Raw genomic sequence first — 18,555 nt, forward strand, 5'->3', positions numbered from 1 at the left:
GAATGAATAACGTAATAGAAGAGGGGGGGGATGGAGACATTTGTGACAATTTGTTACATGGGGGAGGGGGGAGTCAATTTTGGGCAATTTTCACGTTACGTAATTTATGAATGGCCCTTATCCACAAGCATGACATGCCCGGCGCATGTGTACCGTATTGTCTAAAAGAAAAAAGGGAAGAAACAGGTGGTTCACTGAAGTGTTCCAATCACGTTTGTGCTTGGAAATTTAAAGCCAATGCCATTCTCAATGATAGGTATGGGACCATTCATAAATTACGTAACGCAAAAATTGCCCAAAATTGACTCCTTCCTCCCCCCATGTAACAAGTTGTCATAAATTTCTCTATCCCCCCTCCCCTATTACGTAACAAATTCCTCGAAAAAAAAATTGTTACGTAACGATCTGGCTTACTCCCTCTCCCCCATATGTCACAACTTCTCGTACCCCCCTAAACGCGTTACGTAATTTATGAATGGTCCCTAATCACCAGATGGAACTTTCTAAATGGAGCCTAACTTTGCAGGGATGATTGCTTTCGATGATAGCATCACTGAGAACAGATATCCATGATCGAACAAAAATATTTTAAAAACGTGTGTAAACATTTGAATTAATTTACGAAAAACACTAGCGCCGCCACACCAACCTATCCCAACTATCCGTCAAATCGATTCCGGAACCGGTTCGAAATCCTGGATGGATTCAGCCAGGGTTGTTAATACGATACATTTTTAACGATAATTTATCGGCGTTACTCGTTAACGATAATGTATCGTCATCGGTTGGTTAGTGAACATAAACAGTGTAAAGTTTTAAAATTGTATTTTTGTGCTCTGTATTAATAGCGTCTAAGCCATTGGTTTTGCGGTTAGTTCGGAAAATTTTCGTTATTTCCAAACGCGTTTTTTCGATTCCAAACAAATTCAAATAGAGCCTTACTCTATTCAGTAAAGTTGTAGCTAATTCTAATACCAACAAAGGAATTTGTTGAGAACACTTGTAAAGTCATGAAGAGGCTGATCATGTTATGTTGATGTCGAGATTCTATGTATGAATAAATGTTGGGTAAACCAAATCGGTTATAATATTGTCATGATTTAATCACTGTAGTGTAGTGAATAGCGTAATGTTTTGTTTGATTAGAAGCACAAGTTCCAGTTTTCTAGCTCCCACTCCCTCAGACCGCCAAAGCTTTAGGGTTTTCTATGACAAAGTTATGATTTTTTCAATATTCAGACCGCAAGTCAATATATTAATGTGATGTTATGTAATATATTTTTGCATTTGCGAAATTGTTTATTAATTACAAATACCTTCAAACTAATCCAATTGACTGACATTGTACTTTGAGGAATCTAATTTTTCGAATTTGTCCAGTATTCATTTTGTTAACTTCTAATTTTATTAGATTGTCATATCACAAAATAATTAGTCTACAGCATCGAAATAGCAGGTCTAGGTCGTATTTAATGGTCCAAATAACAATTGGTTTATTAAATAGAATTGGTCAGTAAAAATGATTTTATGGAAACATGATTTTGTGAGGCTAAAAAAGTCACCTTTCTCCTAACGTTACTAGAGGCAAACACTGATTGTCTACCTTTTGAGATACTGCGCGCCATTTGTGGAATTCTGCAGAAACGGTTAGAGATACGATCAAACCGATTAAAAATTCACCCTTTAGGGTAACAAAATTGCCTATTCACCCTGAAAAAAAAATTAAATTAAATTTTTTTTTTGTTTGTCGTTATTGGGATTCAATCGCCCTCACCTTTATAATTTGAGCGCGAACACAGCGTTACTGTCTCTAACATGTACCGTTCGAACCGTTCTGTCCCGCCCCAACGCCCCGTTACCCATACCTTTAACTTATAGGGTAATGAGCTTATTTTCACCATGTTTCTATTTGCCATCTTTGTTCAACGCATTGGGCGACAATTGAGGCACTAAATCCGAATTTTCGTTGCCCTCAAACACGAGCATTTCATTGTTTTCAGGGCATTTATGTTATTAGATTGATTCTAATCAACGAACTCTTGATGCCAATTCATACGCATTCCATCGATTGTAGGCCGAGTAATTAATGAATTAGTGAGGTACCTTCCTTAATAGGGTGAAAATAGGCAATTTACCCTATGTAAAAGTAATGGTAGTGGGCCTTCTTGTAGATGGATATACTGGATATATTTTTCCTAGAATTCATTTTACATTCAATATGTTGAACACACAGAATTGGAACTTAAAATCGCAGCGAAAGACTTTGTAACAATGGGAAAAATTGACAAGTGCTCTAAGCATCAGATGCTCGAGAAAACATGAAAACCGAGTGACTGTCGATCGAGCCAGTAAGAGACAAAAATATTCTGAAAGAACAACATTACTGCATTGCCTTACAAGTTGTAAGTAACAATATTACATCATCACAAAGTGTTAGGAAGTTGATAGAACTGCTGATCATCGGCAATTGTCGCGTCTTCGCGTTTGAATAACTAGATACTTCAATGGTTATTAAAGTTGCTAAACTTTCGTATTCTATAGTTGCTGTTACTATTCAGTTCTCTCTTGCCGAACGCCTGAAATGAATGAATGATAAAATACTTTCATACTTTACTTGATGGGCTATATTGTGTCGGTTTCGAAATGTACATATAGTTTAGTTAGTAATTTTTAGTTATAGCAGATCAACTTAAAGGTCGTGAGTTCAAATCTATGTTTTCTTTCATTTTTTATATTGCGATTTTTTTAAAGCTAAAATAGCTCAAGCCAGTTTACTGTGCATCTCTCCTTTTTTATGTGTTTATTACAGCAAATTAAGTTTTCAAGGGCCGCCCACGCATCATTGTGCAGTCTATTTTTTCTTTGGACGGTCTTAATCCTTAAAAAGGCAAGCTAAAATCGTGGCTTCAACAAGCATTGTTCCTAAGACCCGGTGATATTAAGTCTTTTTTGGCTTTCTAGCAGTGAGAGAATAGACCTTTCTCGTCCGACCTAACCCCCTTTTTTCTTATTTTTATTCAAAAGACTACACATTTTTAAGAATATTTCCGCTGAAATGAGACTTTTTAGAGCTATCGTGATTTTTTAATGATTTTTTTAAATTTGAAAAATGCAAGAATGTTGAGTATTTTTTTCACCTTTGCAAGAATGGTGGGACTCAAAATATGTGTTTGGGCAGCACTGTTTTGTATATTTTTGCTTGGCTTCCTGGCAACGCGGCAAATGAAGTGGTGAGTCGCGGTACAAAGTTCATTGGATATGTAAACAAACTAAAGTGAACCTCTCGGTGGAGAACGTTGCATGGTAATGTTTAACCTCACTTTTTTGACAGTTCAAAGAGATTGTTTACATGATCTTGGAATTTTTGTTGATTCGATCATAGTATGAGAAACTTGGTTTGGTTCGCTGCCAAATGTTAACACTGTCCCAATAAGGTCGCTCAGCTGTATTTTTTAATTGATGTCGGCATCATACATTGTTCCGTTAAATTTAACATTTTTACTTTTCTTGTACATGATTCATTGAAGACGCAAGGAATTTCCAGCTAAACATTTGAAAAAGGCCTATAAAATGATTATAAAGGATTATTGTAACTGATTCCAAAAGGATTATAAAGGCAGTGAAATACGTACTCAATGAATTAAGGGGTGTGTCTGATGTAAACAAGATGCGCAATCAAACTAAATAAAACAGTATTCAATTTTTAAATAGAATTATAATGAATTCGACCAAAACTTCTTTTGCTTTTTTCTCATTTTCAAATGTTTGGGTAGAATTTAGATTATTTTATCGTTGTTGCGATCAATTTCGTTTGGTTTGTTTTGTTCACAATGTTCACGCAGAGCATTTTGGTGATCTATGGCAATTGATGACCTTTACACCCCATACTAGGTCTGCTCCTGTTGCAGCTGTTTCGCCCTGTCCGGCACCGAGTCAACCGATGGTCCAACCTGCGCCGCACTCGTCTGTCGCTATGTCAATGGCAGGGACTTGGATTAAAGGCCAAAATTTCAGCTACGGTTGGTGCAATCGGTTTGCCTTCGGCCACGTTGGACATTCGGCTAACGGGAATATTCAGCGATTCCGATTCGAAGGAAGCAGCGCCAGTAGCAGACTGCTTCGGTTCAGCAATACGCTCCGGTATCGGACGAAGCTAACACTCCGACAGGACGAAGGTTTCAACGAGGGGCTCAGGCATAAGTAGCAGAGTCCTTGCACTTCCTGCTTGTCGAGTGAACAATTCCGACGAAACCACTGCCGCTCTCGCCAAGTTAGATCACCGTAATAAGTGCGACGTCAGCGGTATAGTGCCAGGATTAGTCGAGAACAGTGCCAGGACTGACTTGCCAAGAGCTACAAGATTAAATAGCAATGCGTTTTTAAAGTGACCATAGTATAAGGTAGAGGCTTTGGCCAGATGATTTATTCAGCAGAATAAGATACCAAAATTACCCAAAACATAAGACCTGGCTGCCGAAGTGAATCCACACACATCATCATCTACAGAGGCAAGCAATATTGGAACGCAGCGAAATTCCTCACAATGAATTGATCTCGTTAGGTGAAATTCCAGGAAGTACAATTTTCATAGCACAATTTAGTCGACCGAAATTGTAGTCCTCAGTCGAGAGAGAGACTGATAGAGTAGCAGCAACTAGGAATTTTCTTACGAAAGCTAGCAGCGGTTTCGCGTATCCTACGCTAAGTAGAGAGCGTTAAGACAGATCTCCGAAACATGTCAAGTGCTATCAGATGAGAAAAAACGTCGCATTTATGACCAGTGCGACAAGGACGGTCTGCTGACCAACGGTTCCGTCCGGTACCACCATAACACACGGCACCGGCGACACATATATATTCACAACATACTAATTACTTATCCTTCCGAAAAAGTAAATAAATTGACTATGCAATTTATCATTCGCTGCCTAGTTATTTCCTGCCAATTTGAACAAGACAGCAGTTGCAGAAAGCTTTATTGCGGTGCAAAAATGATGGCAACTCGGGATATAATATAAATTTACATATAATTTCTCCTCCCTCCAGAATGTATAATGCTCTGCATTCTTATCACTCCTATCAAATCCTTCTTACTCCTTAATGTCAATGCCGAGCACTGTTTTGCATTTGCCGGCTAAATCAACGACAATGCGATAATCGTCAATCGACGAAACTTTTGCTGTAATGGAACTTGAACACGAATAATAAATAATTGTTCCATTCGAAAGCGATAACCTTGTTGTCCTCATGTTTGCAGTTATCATACGCTGGTAGGCATTCTGACCAATGGAAACTTTTTTCGGTATGGGTATTGAACGATCATTTCAACAACTTATCATCGACCAAATTCGTTACCTATAAAGTTCAGGTAAACTTCACCACCTAAAATGAGTAATAAATCGGATCATCTTGTTAGGACTTAACCCACGAGCAAACAAACAAATGTGTACAAATCCTTATCCATCATCCAGAAAGCAATCGTTTTATAGCCCAATGCTTGATCTTACGATTCAGCATATGCCACCGGGTTTTGCATCCAGCGCCGATTGGTCAATGTATGAACCAGGGGTGACATTACTCATCTCGAAACGAAAGGTTTATTGTATTCAAGCTTGTGTGAAAAGGTCGATTCGAATTGGTTGCATAATGTGGCACCAGGTTCCCATTGTTCCAATCCTCATCCCTCTTGAGTTGATAGGCTTTCAAAGAGCATCGAAAGTATTCAAGTAATGTAAATTTTAAAAGTCCATGTAAACAAGTCTTAGGTAAACAAGCACACTGAACTGTCAGAAAAGTGAGGTTATACATTTTCATGCAATGCTCTATGTTTTTGACAGGTATATGAATGAATCATTTCAGCATCAGTGATGCCAGGTCTATTTAAACAATAGCCTGCAGTGAAAATATAAAAGTCTGCAGATTGCTACAAAAATCTTCAATAAATTTGACATAGAAATGTAGTATGTATATATTTTAAATGATCAAAAATGTTGAAGGCTTGTGTATAAATTGGCTGGCATAGGCTTTGCTCTGCTAAATATTTGTAATCTGCAAAACATCTGCAGTGAAAATGCAAAATCTGCAGATTTACTAATATATATGCAGATCTGGCATCCTTTTAGTATTCCCCACAGGAAATTCATCCAAATGGTGTAAAAATACGGGGAAACAAGGCAAGATAGGTATTCAGAATATGGGGTTAAATGAGCAGCTTGCACTATTTTTGATTTTTTCAATAGTTAGAGGTACCAAATCATCGCGGCAATCGGCAGTAACGAATTGGGGAATAAAAAGGAAGCATCCTATCATATAAAATTTTTTGACGAGAAAGGTCTATTGAAAGCCCGAAAAAGCTCCATCATTTCTGTTCATAATTACAAGTTTATTCAAATTAGAGGATAATTATTGTAACCAGCCGTACCTCTGAGACCACTTGCCTTTCTGAAGGTTAAAGAATATTACTATTTTTACCATTTTTTTGTTAACCATTTTTGTTAACGACCTATTGAGTCAATTTGTCAACAGTTTTTACGGCATTTAATTACCAAGGGACCAGAAGGTGAAGTATATTTTTCAATATTTAGAGCCATAGTACTCAAGGGAGAGCAAGGTGTTGAAGGGAGAAAGTTTAGAAAAGCGTGGAAGGATCATATATGCAAGCTTAGAGCTCACCGGCGACTTAACTTTTTGTCTGCTACCGTAGGAGTCAGGGTCTTTTGGCATTAGAAATGCGAATCACCTGAGTCTACGGCATGTCCGGACAAGCGTAAAGTAACTTGTTACTTCATGCTGTCGGAACCGACTAAGTTTTGAAAAAGGGATATTTTGAAATCAGTGTATCAGTGATTATGCAATGAGAGGAGATGCGTGCCTTAGGAAACATGATCTTCTACAATTAACAAAAAATCAAAGCTTTTTGAGCGATTTAGTGGAGGGGCTAAGACATGGTCTTTATTAATCACATAATAATGGTTAAAGTAAATTTTATCAATACCTCGGCATGCAAGAAATGGATTGCGTTAAAATCGTTATCAATATGATGGCTTCATTCGTCAGTACAGTATTAAAATTCGCACAAAAAACGAGTGTTACACGCAAGCCAATGATTAAATTTTAAAAGCATTTATAGTATGTTTATAAAAGTGCACGACAAACCTACATGATGGTTGAATCAGTTTATTTGTACCCTGCGTGTTTGGCTAGCGTATCATCTACTGCCCCCACAAACATTCAAACTATTCACTATGAACACTATAAAAGCACCTAACAAGAATTCTTTTTAATCAGTTTGATTTTTCATTGCGCCTGAGCTGAAAATATACTAGCTCCCCACAGAAATACGCCATATGCACCTCAGAGAGCATGGAAGTACCCTACGAGTTAGGATAGACTATTCACTACCGTCTCATGAGCTCAAATACTCATACCAACGCCCCAAAGAGATACAGTATATGCGCCCCAGAAAATCAGAAAGCGCCCGGCAGGTTAGGATAGACTATTCGCATAACCCCCATGAGCATACTACCTACCCGTTAGCCCAACATACTCATACTACTGACCCATAGAGCCTGAAAACGCCCTGCAACTTAGGATAGATTATTACCGCCTCATAAGCTTAAATACTCATTTATATGCGCCCCAAAGATACTGAAACCGGTTGAAAGCGCCTTGTAAGTTTGGAAAGTTTATTGCCCACCTATCTAATTGCCAGGCGAGCCATGAGAATATCATACTAGCTCTCCAGCGAGTGTGGAAGTGCTCTGCAATATATGGGAATATCATACTAGCGCCCAATAAGTCTCGGAGTGCCGTACGAACTATGAGAATATCGGACTTGCGCCCTAGGTAGTTTAAGAGAGCCCTGCGACTTATACGAATAATAAACTGGTGCCCGAGAGACTCTGAGAGCACCCTGCGAGCAATATGGGATTATCATACGAGCGGCCCAGAGAGTCTGAAAGCGCCCTACGAAAAATGAAAATATCAAACTAGCCCCTAGTGAGTTCGAGAGTGCCCTACGAGCTATGGGAATATCATGCTGGCGCTCGAGAGAATCTGAGAGCGCCATGATATGCTGGCGCCTCATAGGGTCATATTAGCACCATAGGGAGCTTTAGAGCGCCCTGTGAGCTATGAGAAGCACCCCAGCGAGTGCGGAAGCGCTCTCCGAGCTATAGGAATATCTTATTAACGCTCCAGAGAATCTTAGAGCGCCCTGCGAACTATGAGAATAACAGACTAGCGCCCCAGCGAGTTTGAGAGCGCCCTGCGAACTACGTGAATATCGTAAAAGCGTTTGAGAGAATCTAAGAGCGCCCTGCGAACGATGAGAATATAAGACTAGTCCCCTAGAGAGTTTCAGATTTCCCTGCGAGCTATGGCCCGAGAGACTCTGAGAGCGCCCTGTGAGCAATGTGAATATCATACTGGCGCCCCATAGAGTCATATTAGCGCTCTGCGAGCTATGAGAAGCACCCCAGCGAGTGCGGAGGCGCTCTCCGAGCTATGGGAATATTATACTAGCGCTCCAGAGAATCTTAGAGCGCCCTACGAAATATGAGAATATTAGAATAGCGAGTTTGAGAGCGCCCTGCGAATTGTGTGAATATCGTAAGAGCGCTCGAGAGAATCTAACAGCGCCCTACAATCTATGAGAATATTAGACTAGCGCCCCAGAGAATTTGTAAGCGCCCTGTAAACTAAGAGAACATCAGACTAGTAACCTAGAGAGTTTTGTGAATATCATCTTAGCGCCCTGAAGAGCTTGAGAGTGCCCTGTGAGATATGATACTACGTATTACACTGAGGCCCTAGCGAGCATGGAAGCACTCTTCGAACTATGGGAATATGATACTGGTACCCCAAAGAATCTGAGAGCACCCTACGAACTACGGAAATGTCAGATTAGCGCCCTAGCGAGTTTGGGAGCGCCCTGCGAGCTATGGAAATATTATACTGGCGCCAGAGAGAATCTGAGAGCGCCATGCGAGCGATGAGAATATAAGGCTAATCTAGAGAGTTTGAGAGCGCCCAGCGTGCTATGGGAATGTTATGCTGGCGCTCGAGAGAATCAAAGAGCGCCCTACGAGCTATGTGAATATCATACTTGCGCCCTATAGAGTCATACTAGCGCCCTAGAGAGCTATGAGAGCGTCCAGCGAGCTATGAGAATATCATTATAACACCCCAGCGTGGAAGCGCTCTCCAAGCTATGTGGATATCACAATAGTAGCACCCCATCGGGTCTCGGAGCGTACTGCGGGCTATGAGAATATCAGACTAGCTCCAATGTGAGTTTTAAAGTACCCGGCGAGCTATGGGAATATCACACTGGCGCCCCAGAGAATCTGAGAGCGCCCTGCAAACTATGAGAATATCAGACTACCCTACAGAGTTTGAGAGCACCCTGCGAGCTATGGGAATATCATGCTGGTGCTCGAGAGAATCTGAGAGCGCCTCGCGCGCTATGCGAATATCATACTAGCGCCCCATAGTCATACTAGCGCCCTAGAGAGCTTGAAATCGATTTGCGAGCTAGGAGAATATTATACTAGCGCCTTAACGAGCATGGAAGCGCTCTCCGAGCTATGGGATTATCATACGAGCGGCCCAGAGAGTCTGAAAGCGCCCAACGAACAATGAAAATATCAAACTAGCCCCTAGTGAGTTCGAGAGTGCCCTACGAGCTATGGGAATATCAAGCTGGCGCTCGAGAGAATCTGAGAGCGCCATGATATGCTGGCTGCGAGATATGTGAATATCATTCTAGCACCCCATATAGCCATACTAGCGCCCTGCGAGCTATAAGAATGCCATACTAGAGCGCCAGCGAGTGTCAAAGCGCTCTCCGAGCTATGGGAATATCATGTTGGCGCTCGAGAGAATCTGAAGGCGCCTCGCGAGCTATGTTAATAATTTATTAGCGCCCCATAGTCATACTAGCGCCCTAGAAAGTTTGAAATCGATCTGCGAGCTATGAGAATATTATACTAGCGCCCCAGCGACCAAGGAGGCGCTCTCCGAGTATCATATAGCGCTCCAGAGAGTCCGAAAGCGAGCTATGGGAATATCATACCGGCGCCAGAGAGAATCTGAGAGCGCCCTGCGGACGATGAGAGTTTCATAATATCCTGGAGAGTTTGAAAGCGCCCTGCGAGGAATATCATACTGGTGCTCAAGGGATTCTGAGAGCGCCCTGCGAGCTCTGTGAATATCATACTAGCGCCCTGAAGAGCTTGAGAGCGCCTTGTGAGCTATGATATTATATATCATACTGGGGCCCTAGCGAGTATGAAAGCATTCTCTGAGCTATGGGAATATCATACTGGCACCCCAGAGAATCTGAAAGCGCCCTACGAACTGTGGGAATGTCAGATTAGCGCCCTGTGAGCTATGGAAATATCATACTAGTGCCAGAGAGAATCTGAGAGTGCCCTGCGAGCGATGAGAATATAAGGCTACCCTAGAGAGTTTGAGAGCGCCCAGCGTGCTATGGGAATGTTATGCTGGTGCTCTAGAGAATCTGAGAGCGCCCTGCGAGCTATGTGAATACCATACTTGCGCCCCATAGAGTCATACTAGCTCCCTGGAGAGACTGAGAGCGCCCTGCGAGCTATGAGAATATCATAACAGCACCCCAGCGAGTGTGGAAGCGTTCTTTGAGCTATGTGGATATCACAATAGCACCACATAGGGTCTCGGAGCGCCCTACGAGCTTTGAAAATGACAAACTAGTGCCCCTGCGAGTCTGAGAGCACCCTGCGAATATCATACTGGCGCCCCATAGAGTCATATTAGCGCCCTGTGAACTGTGAAAAGCACCCCAGCGAGTGCGGAAGCGCTCTCCGAGCTATGGGAATATTATACTAGCGCTCCAGAGAATCTTAGAGCGCCCTACGAACTATGAGAATATTAGACTAGCGCCCTAGCAAGTTTGAGAGCGGCCTGCGAATGATGTGAATATCGTAAAAGCGTTCGAGAGAATCTAAGAGCGCCCTGCAATCTATGAGAATATTAGACTAGCGTCCCAGAGAATTTGTAAGCGCCCGGCAAATTAAGATAACATATTAGAGAGTTTTGTGAATATCATACTAGCACCCTGAAGAGCTTGAGAGCGCCCTGAAAGCTTTGAAAATGACAAACTAGTGCCCCTGCGAGTCTGAGAGCACCCTGCGAGCTATCGGAATATCATACTAGCATCCTATGAGTTTTGCAAATATCATATTGGCGCCCCAGAGAGTGTGGAAGCGCCTTGCAAGCGATGGGAACATCAGACTATCGTCCGAGAGAATCTGAGAGTGCCTCTTGTAAGTATCAAACTAATGTTGAAACGCTCTGCGAGGTGTGGGAATATCATACTAGTGCTTTCAAGTATCTGAGAGTATCCTGCGAGCTATGAGCATATCATACCAGTGCCCCATACAGTCTGGGATCGCCATGTGAGTTATGAAAATATCATACTAGCGCGGCAGGGAGTTTGACAATACCCTACGAGTTTGAATCGATTCACAAAATTCCAATTAGCTGGGATCATTAAATTTGCCATCCAGAATGATAAGGCCAATGGAATTTTTTTTGGCTCAAAATTTTTTTTTCGGTTCCAGGAGCTGGTTAGTCGCCGACTAACCGTGACTAACCGCAACTACGGCACTGTGAATAAAGTAGCCATCAGAAAATCAGCAAGGCAAATTAAACGTCAGTAGTAAGAATCCAGTAGGAAAGGTCGTAACACTAGCAGGTCCGCTACAGATTACGCATTCCAACGACGACTGAGATAAGTTACACATCGCATTTCGTCTGCAACATTATACAATTCACGAGGCAGGGTAAGTCAAATATCCTACCCTCGGCAACCACAAGAACTACAAAAACAAACGGAGAAGAAGGAGAGGATGGAAACGAAGTAACGAAATCACATATTCCACTCGAAGAGGACGCAAACCAAGCGCCAGATGCAGCACAGATGAAGGAAGCAAACGAACGGAAAACCAACCCCGGACTCACGAGATGGCAGCCGAAACACCCACACCCGATATCCAAAGTCGACCAATTGATAAGTCCCAAGATACACATAACATACGTACAGGCAGTACTATATGAACGAACAACCCAGAAGACGACATCCCAAGGCAGACTTCAAGCAACAGCAACTACAACGGCTTCTGGGAGGGCAGCATGATAACATATTTAGGAGAACAGTAAAGAAATTAAAATAATACCAACACGTAACATTGATAATGATCTCTTCAAGATAATTATCAACTCATTAACAAAGGGGAGATGAACAGCCCCACAATTGTAAACATATAAAATTGCGCAACCAACAATTCTGAGGTTGACCTGAAAGAACCCGCCACTAGTGAATTTGTAAACGCAGCGGCTTAAGTCCCGTGCACATAGCATAACGAATGTTAGTCATTGTGTTGCTCGTAGAATTAATGATTCCCAGGTAACCAATAAGCATGCTGAATGCGTCTTAACGGCTACTTGATAAGCACTTAAGTCGTTTTAAATGCTATTTAAAAGTCGCTTTTGGCAAAATATACGGCTACATTACTGCTGTGCTATGAAAATGCTTTTTTACTACTGTTGTGCATTCAGAATGCTGCTTACTGGCAAGAAGTTTTTAAACAGTTTTTCAAATGCTGTTTAACAACAGTTATGCATAACGAATGCCAGCATACTGCAAGAAGCATCCGGAATGCAAATTTTACGCTACTTTACTGCATACACTAATGCTTGTTGGTTACCTGGGTTATTTATAGGTATCCGCGGTAAATAATTGATTTCCAATGACACCGGCTGCAGGTGTTTTTATGATTGTATAGAATTTGGCTGTGTTAATATTAATTAAAGTAATTATTTACATAGGCTTTCATGACTGTGAGCCCATCGATACAAATGCATAATGTATCTTAGTAAGATTATGTATTTTCGGGAAATAGAGCGTTCAACTACTTACGAATAGCTTTAGTTAGAACAGGAGAACACGAGGTTCTAGCGAGAGCCGAAGGCTCACTAACACTAAACCAATTAGGAAGTACTCACGTTCGGGGAACCTTCGGAAAATAATAGAAGACAGCAAGAGTTACTTTAGGATAGAGGAGAATAGGAATACATTAACATAAAAGTTACATACGAAGGAGAAAGATAGAAAGCCATGCGACACTAATACAAATATAATGTCAATCGCATGCTGAACAGGGACAGATAGTCAATAATTGTAATTTTGCTGAAGTAATCAAGAAATTTACCATATAAACTTCAGAAGATTTAGAATCAAGGATTTTTTCCTTTTCCAATTAAAACGATCGAGGCTGGGCCCCATGTACTATGCATACCTCTGGCTGCCAACAACCGAGATCAATTTTAAGTAGTAGATAAATTAGGCGCGAAAGAATCGCACAGTAAGGTAGTTTAGGAAGTGAGATCGTGTAAGAAAGAATAGGGAAAATATATAGTGTTTTTGTTTTTACAATCCGTTGTGTTTTTCTTTATTTCCGCGGATCCGTTAACTAATTGTGCCGCGTTGCGTAAGCGTTTACGCCGCAAGAGTACAAGTACAATGTTTTTTGCATATATTTTATATTTAAATTTCATCGCCTGCTACGATTATATGCTAGCATTCTATTACAATTGTTTTTACAATGCCCTATTCCCCATCCATCTTTACAAAGGTTTTGTATAGAGGAACCCGGGGCTATTCGGACCTACTTAAGCAAATCGCCCTTTTAGGTGGATAGATGTGAAAAAATTTACCGGTCAAAGGTTCTAATTGTTAGTTTGAAACCTCAGCTATATATAGGTGCTATAAAAGGTTATTTTGCAACACTCAATGGCAGCGCTAGGCGACGAATCGCAAACCTCTACGTTTTTACATCCTTTTACAATGTAGGGTAATTCGTAATACCTCCTTACGGGGCGACTCAGGCCGTCATTTTTCCTCAAAATTTTAACAATGGAATTATGTTTACCTATGAAACATTTATAAAAGACACTCCTTAAAAGGCAAAAAAAATGCTTTACAAAAACTTAATCTGGTTAGCTGCCGCTTGGCGGCCCATATATTTTCTTTGCTGTGGCGGTTGCAATGGTTTGCACAGCCGCAAGCCGCCGAACGGTGGTTGACGAACTTGGGGGTCCGCATAGCCTCGTTCGCTTATTTCGCACAAATGGGGTGAGCATCTCTAAAATATCAGTGTTTTCACCCAAACAAAACATTCATAAAATAGGAGCCTCAAGCTTTTCAAAACACTTACCTTTTATTTTTTCACTTTTATTTGTTGTTTTAATAACGATATTTCCTTTATATTGTATCTCCTTTCTAAAAAGAACAAAGAAGCAAATTCAGCTCTCAAAATTAATGTTTCAGAATAGCAGTTCCACGAATATGTACGAAAAAGTCTTGATCTTTTCTGAGAAATCGAGGGGGTCCGAATTATCCCCCCCCCCCCCCCCTTCCTGTCTTCATAGCCCCGGGTCCCCCTACTATAGCTTGATGGTTGGAATATTCTCTTTAACTTTTCTAATATCGAAAATCATTTCAATGCCGTTGTTCTCATTTTCTATATCTCTTTTCTGTTTACAATAGGTATCGGAACTGTTCGGTGGTATGGAAGTTTGTGGTATAGCAGTAATTGTGTCCAAGGAGGGTAAAGAGTTTATAATAAGTGCATCTGATTCCACCTTTCCACTGATGGGAGACACACAAGAAGAAGACCGTCGACAGATTGCCGATCTTGTCGTAGGACGCATGCAGGTATATGTAAAACAATATTATTGAGAGTAAAGCGATAGTTATTTGAGCGGAATAAAAATTCTCAATGGGAAGGGGAAGGGTGGGGGCAGTAGGCAAACATAGCATAGTTGGTAAGAAGATTGCCTTGGACGCAGTTCAACTAGGTTCCAATAAACCTTTTTCTTATTTTTGATAGATTTAACATTTCCATAAACTTTTGGATTATTGAAACTTTCCTAACTATTTCATGATTTTTAAAAATTGTAAAATGCAAAAATGTTGAATATATTTTTCACCTAATCAAGAAAAGGGAGACGCAACATATACGTTTCGGCAGTACTAGTTTGTATAAACTGAATTTACCCAGTCAAACCAACCTGGAATTCTTGTTGGCTGCGGTAGCAATTGAAAAGTAACAAACAATTCCAAGATGAACTCACGATTTAGTAGGCAGTAAACAATCACTAGGTCCAGGAATTTTAACGTTCACATTTTATGTAACGTTCCTTATGCATGTGCTTCACTCGGTTTTGTGTTTTATACAGTTAACCTTGAATCGTACTTGCAGAAATGGCGAGCTCTCGCACAATTTTTTTCCTAATCCAAGCAAAATTATGGTGAAATCGAAACAAGTAAAAAAGAACTAATCTCTAATTGCACATAGCACTGCCCCTTTAACCCTAATATTATTAATTGACCGCGACCGTTCAATACATTGGGGAATTATAAAACCGACACCTTAAGCTTAACACTTTTCTGGATTACCACAAAACCAATAAAATTATAACTTCTATGCAGAATCCTTCTACAAATTTTTTTAACAAGGCTTATTTTTATCAGCGCTTCAAAAAATTATTTCATTAAAAATTATTGGTTGCAAAACTTGGAAAACAAAGTGGCATTACGGTTAAAACCGACACCCCATAGAAGTAAGATCGACACCCCCTCTAATTTATTTTCTCTCCACTTTTTTATTAAAAATGTTATATATGCGTGCACATCAAAAATAATTAAATTTAAACGACATGTAAATCAATGCGAATGTTAACTAACAACGATTGAATCAAAAATTTGAATGAAAATTGCGTTAAAATCAATTGGAGCATCAAACAGCATACAATTTTACAATTTCATTCGTGTAATATTACATGTTATTCATTTTACAACAGTATTCGAGTAAAAATACTTCGAAGTGCATCGGTTTTCCGTTTAAAGAAACTGTAATTTTCAATCCACGTGAAAGCACGACAAGTCGTGTGCATTTGTGGTGGAACTTTATTTTACATTTATATTCATGCTCCAAATATATGCATGAAAATAAACTTAAAATTACGAAAAAAAAATTTCTGCGTTAGTAATTGTTACCGTTTTGGGTAACCAGATAATTATAATTATGTGTTGGCAGCGTAGGGAGATTGATGTTCAGGTAGAGTAACGATCAATTTGAAAAGTGGCTGACAAATTAGGCTGCGTAGTGGGTGGCGATTGGAAGGCCCTCCACTGAACTGGAGCGCGGCGGAAAAGGTGAGAAAGGCGATAACAGAAGAGAGAGCAATTTAGGTCTAATCGTGAGTGGGCCGGAGGAAACTAGAGAGAACGATCTCGACCTTCGAAGAACACGGATGAGTTGTGTGAGCAAAAGTTCTAAAACCAAAAGACCATAAAAGGTGTGAAAGTTAGGTGAATATCCCGATCGACGAGCGTCGAAGCAACTGAAGACCGACCCGTGCTACCCGTCAACCACCTCGTTTGGAAATCCTTTACCGGGTCGGGATTCTATAGGCCGTCCTGGTAAATCTCAAAGTTAAACCCCGAAGCCACGTGTCGCGCACCATTCCAGGGGTGTTCGAGAGCATTTTGCCGCAACCCTCATAGCTTATTCATTACCGATCGTGAGCCCGCACGTATTTACACGCCAAGACGACCGTCATCGATCGTGTTCTCGGAATCGACAGAACGACGTTCCGGATCCGTATTCGGCCCGCACCTGAAACCTCCTCTGACCACGTCACGGTCCAACATACGGCGTCAGTCCGTCGTAGCCATCGCCACTGTGATCACCGCCGCTGCCACCAGCATTATCAACTTCAGCCGCCACCGTATTCCATAAATTAAAATAAGGTATTTATTCTTGCATTTTCAAGTTTATGTCAGCCACACATCCGAAATTTCCCTCGCATCCACAACGCCCTGGGACTCGAGGAATAAAAGAGGCCTTGAGTGCCCACTCCAGGACTCCCATACCAGGAGTCGGAGCTTTGGCGAGTCCCCATCTGGGACATTGCATATTCCCGAGGAGAGAGCCTTATATCTGGCGCCCAACGTAAAATTATGGTTCCTAGGAGAGAAAAGATATTCGTAGAATATTTTTTTCTTTATTAGTTGTGGGGGAAATTTCGAGTATTAGTCTCTCAATCCCACTCTGGTAGCATCATACTTGGAAAATAGGAAGCCTTTGCGATTATTTGATTCGCGGTGGTTTAACCACGTGGCAGTGATTGTATAGTCATTAGGGGCAGGTCGAGAGCTCGCGATAAAATCATCCTTGACTGGTTAATGATCAGTAGAAACATTTGCCAAGCATTCTGGGGGAAGTGATGTGTGAAACCCAGTTGATTTCTTTTCATTGATAATAAATATCCTACCATTTCACATTTATTCGTCGACTCTATTGCATTGCGTATTTATCATGCCTACACGTCGGTCCGTTTCCGGTCCGGATTTCGGGATATTATACCATAACCTGCGAGTTGACCACCTCACTGCAGGAGAACTCGATTATGAGCTGCTGCTCCGAAATGTATGCATCGGTGATGACGAGTCCCGTTGTAAACGCCGGCGTAGGTTGAATGGAGTCCTGAAAAATGAACGTGAAGGCCATGAATTCATTATTCACTACCATCAAGATCCAGAATTGGATCTGAGTATGTGCCAGCATCGGTACAACGAACTCACTCGCATTCTAACAACTGCACCGAAAAACGATATAGAAATATGTAAAGCCAGACTGTTACATTTGGGCCACCGATTGGCGGTAATCGAAAACCATTGCCATGAAGAATTGCGATCAAAAGTTTGCCAGGAGTTCAATAAAGTTCTCGATCTCTTGTCTGAACATTTTTGGGAGAAAGACAACTCGTCTTCAGAGGCAAGGGAACAACAGGTCGTAACCGGAGAATTGTTGGAAGAAGCAGCAGGGGGAATCAGCGAAGTCGGTCCTTCATACAACACTACTACTGTAACCTCCACGGGAACCATACCTAGAACTCCGACAGAAACACTCTTCGTTTCCCAGGACGACTTCAATAAAGCTATGGCTAGTATTGGTACCCTGATAAAATCATTGACAACCCAAGTCACCAATTTGAAAGAGCACTTGAACCAACCGCAAGTGTCGCATCCGAGCCGACCAGCGGCGAATCTAAACGAAACTAACCCCTTCCTGTCACCAGATGACCACCTATCAGAATTTAATCCGGAGCCACCTCAATAACCCAGATTTCAGAAAAGTGTCCCGTTCATCTACCATTACCACCAAAGCCATAACCAGGGGTATACCCTTTCCAACCCCAATCTCCACCACCGCTCAATCTAACCCAGTTAGACAGCATAACACATTTTTCGGGAGCGATGAACAAAACCAATCGTTTAATCGTAAAATCGACGAAATTCAATTCAGTCTATTTCACGATGCCAATCACAGCGGGCGGGAAATACCTATTCTATATTCTAATCATCTACCCAGACCTCGATTTCCCCCCGAAGTTCTGCCACGGAAAGTCATTCCAGTGTCTCAGTGGAAAATAAAAAAGTACTCT

The 18,555-nt window shown here is 41.2% G+C and overlaps 1 protein-coding gene across 1 annotated transcript in view; it reads left to right on the forward strand.

Moving 5' to 3' along the window:
- Positions 1–18,555, forward strand: part of LOC131693967 (synapsin) — a 966,657-nt gene that overhangs the window by 767,287 nt on the left and 180,815 nt on the right. The window contains exon 8 of the mRNA XM_058982279.1: positions 14,591–14,758. Coding sequence (XP_058838262.1) covers positions 14,591–14,758 — 168 coding nt within the window. The remainder of the gene's footprint in view (positions 1–14,590; positions 14,759–18,555) is intronic.

This window comes from Topomyia yanbarensis, chromosome 1, assembly GCF_030247195.1.
Source record: "Topomyia yanbarensis strain Yona2022 chromosome 1, ASM3024719v1, whole genome shotgun sequence".
In the NCBI taxonomy this organism is placed as follows: Eukaryota; Metazoa; Arthropoda; class Insecta; order Diptera; family Culicidae; genus Topomyia; species Topomyia yanbarensis.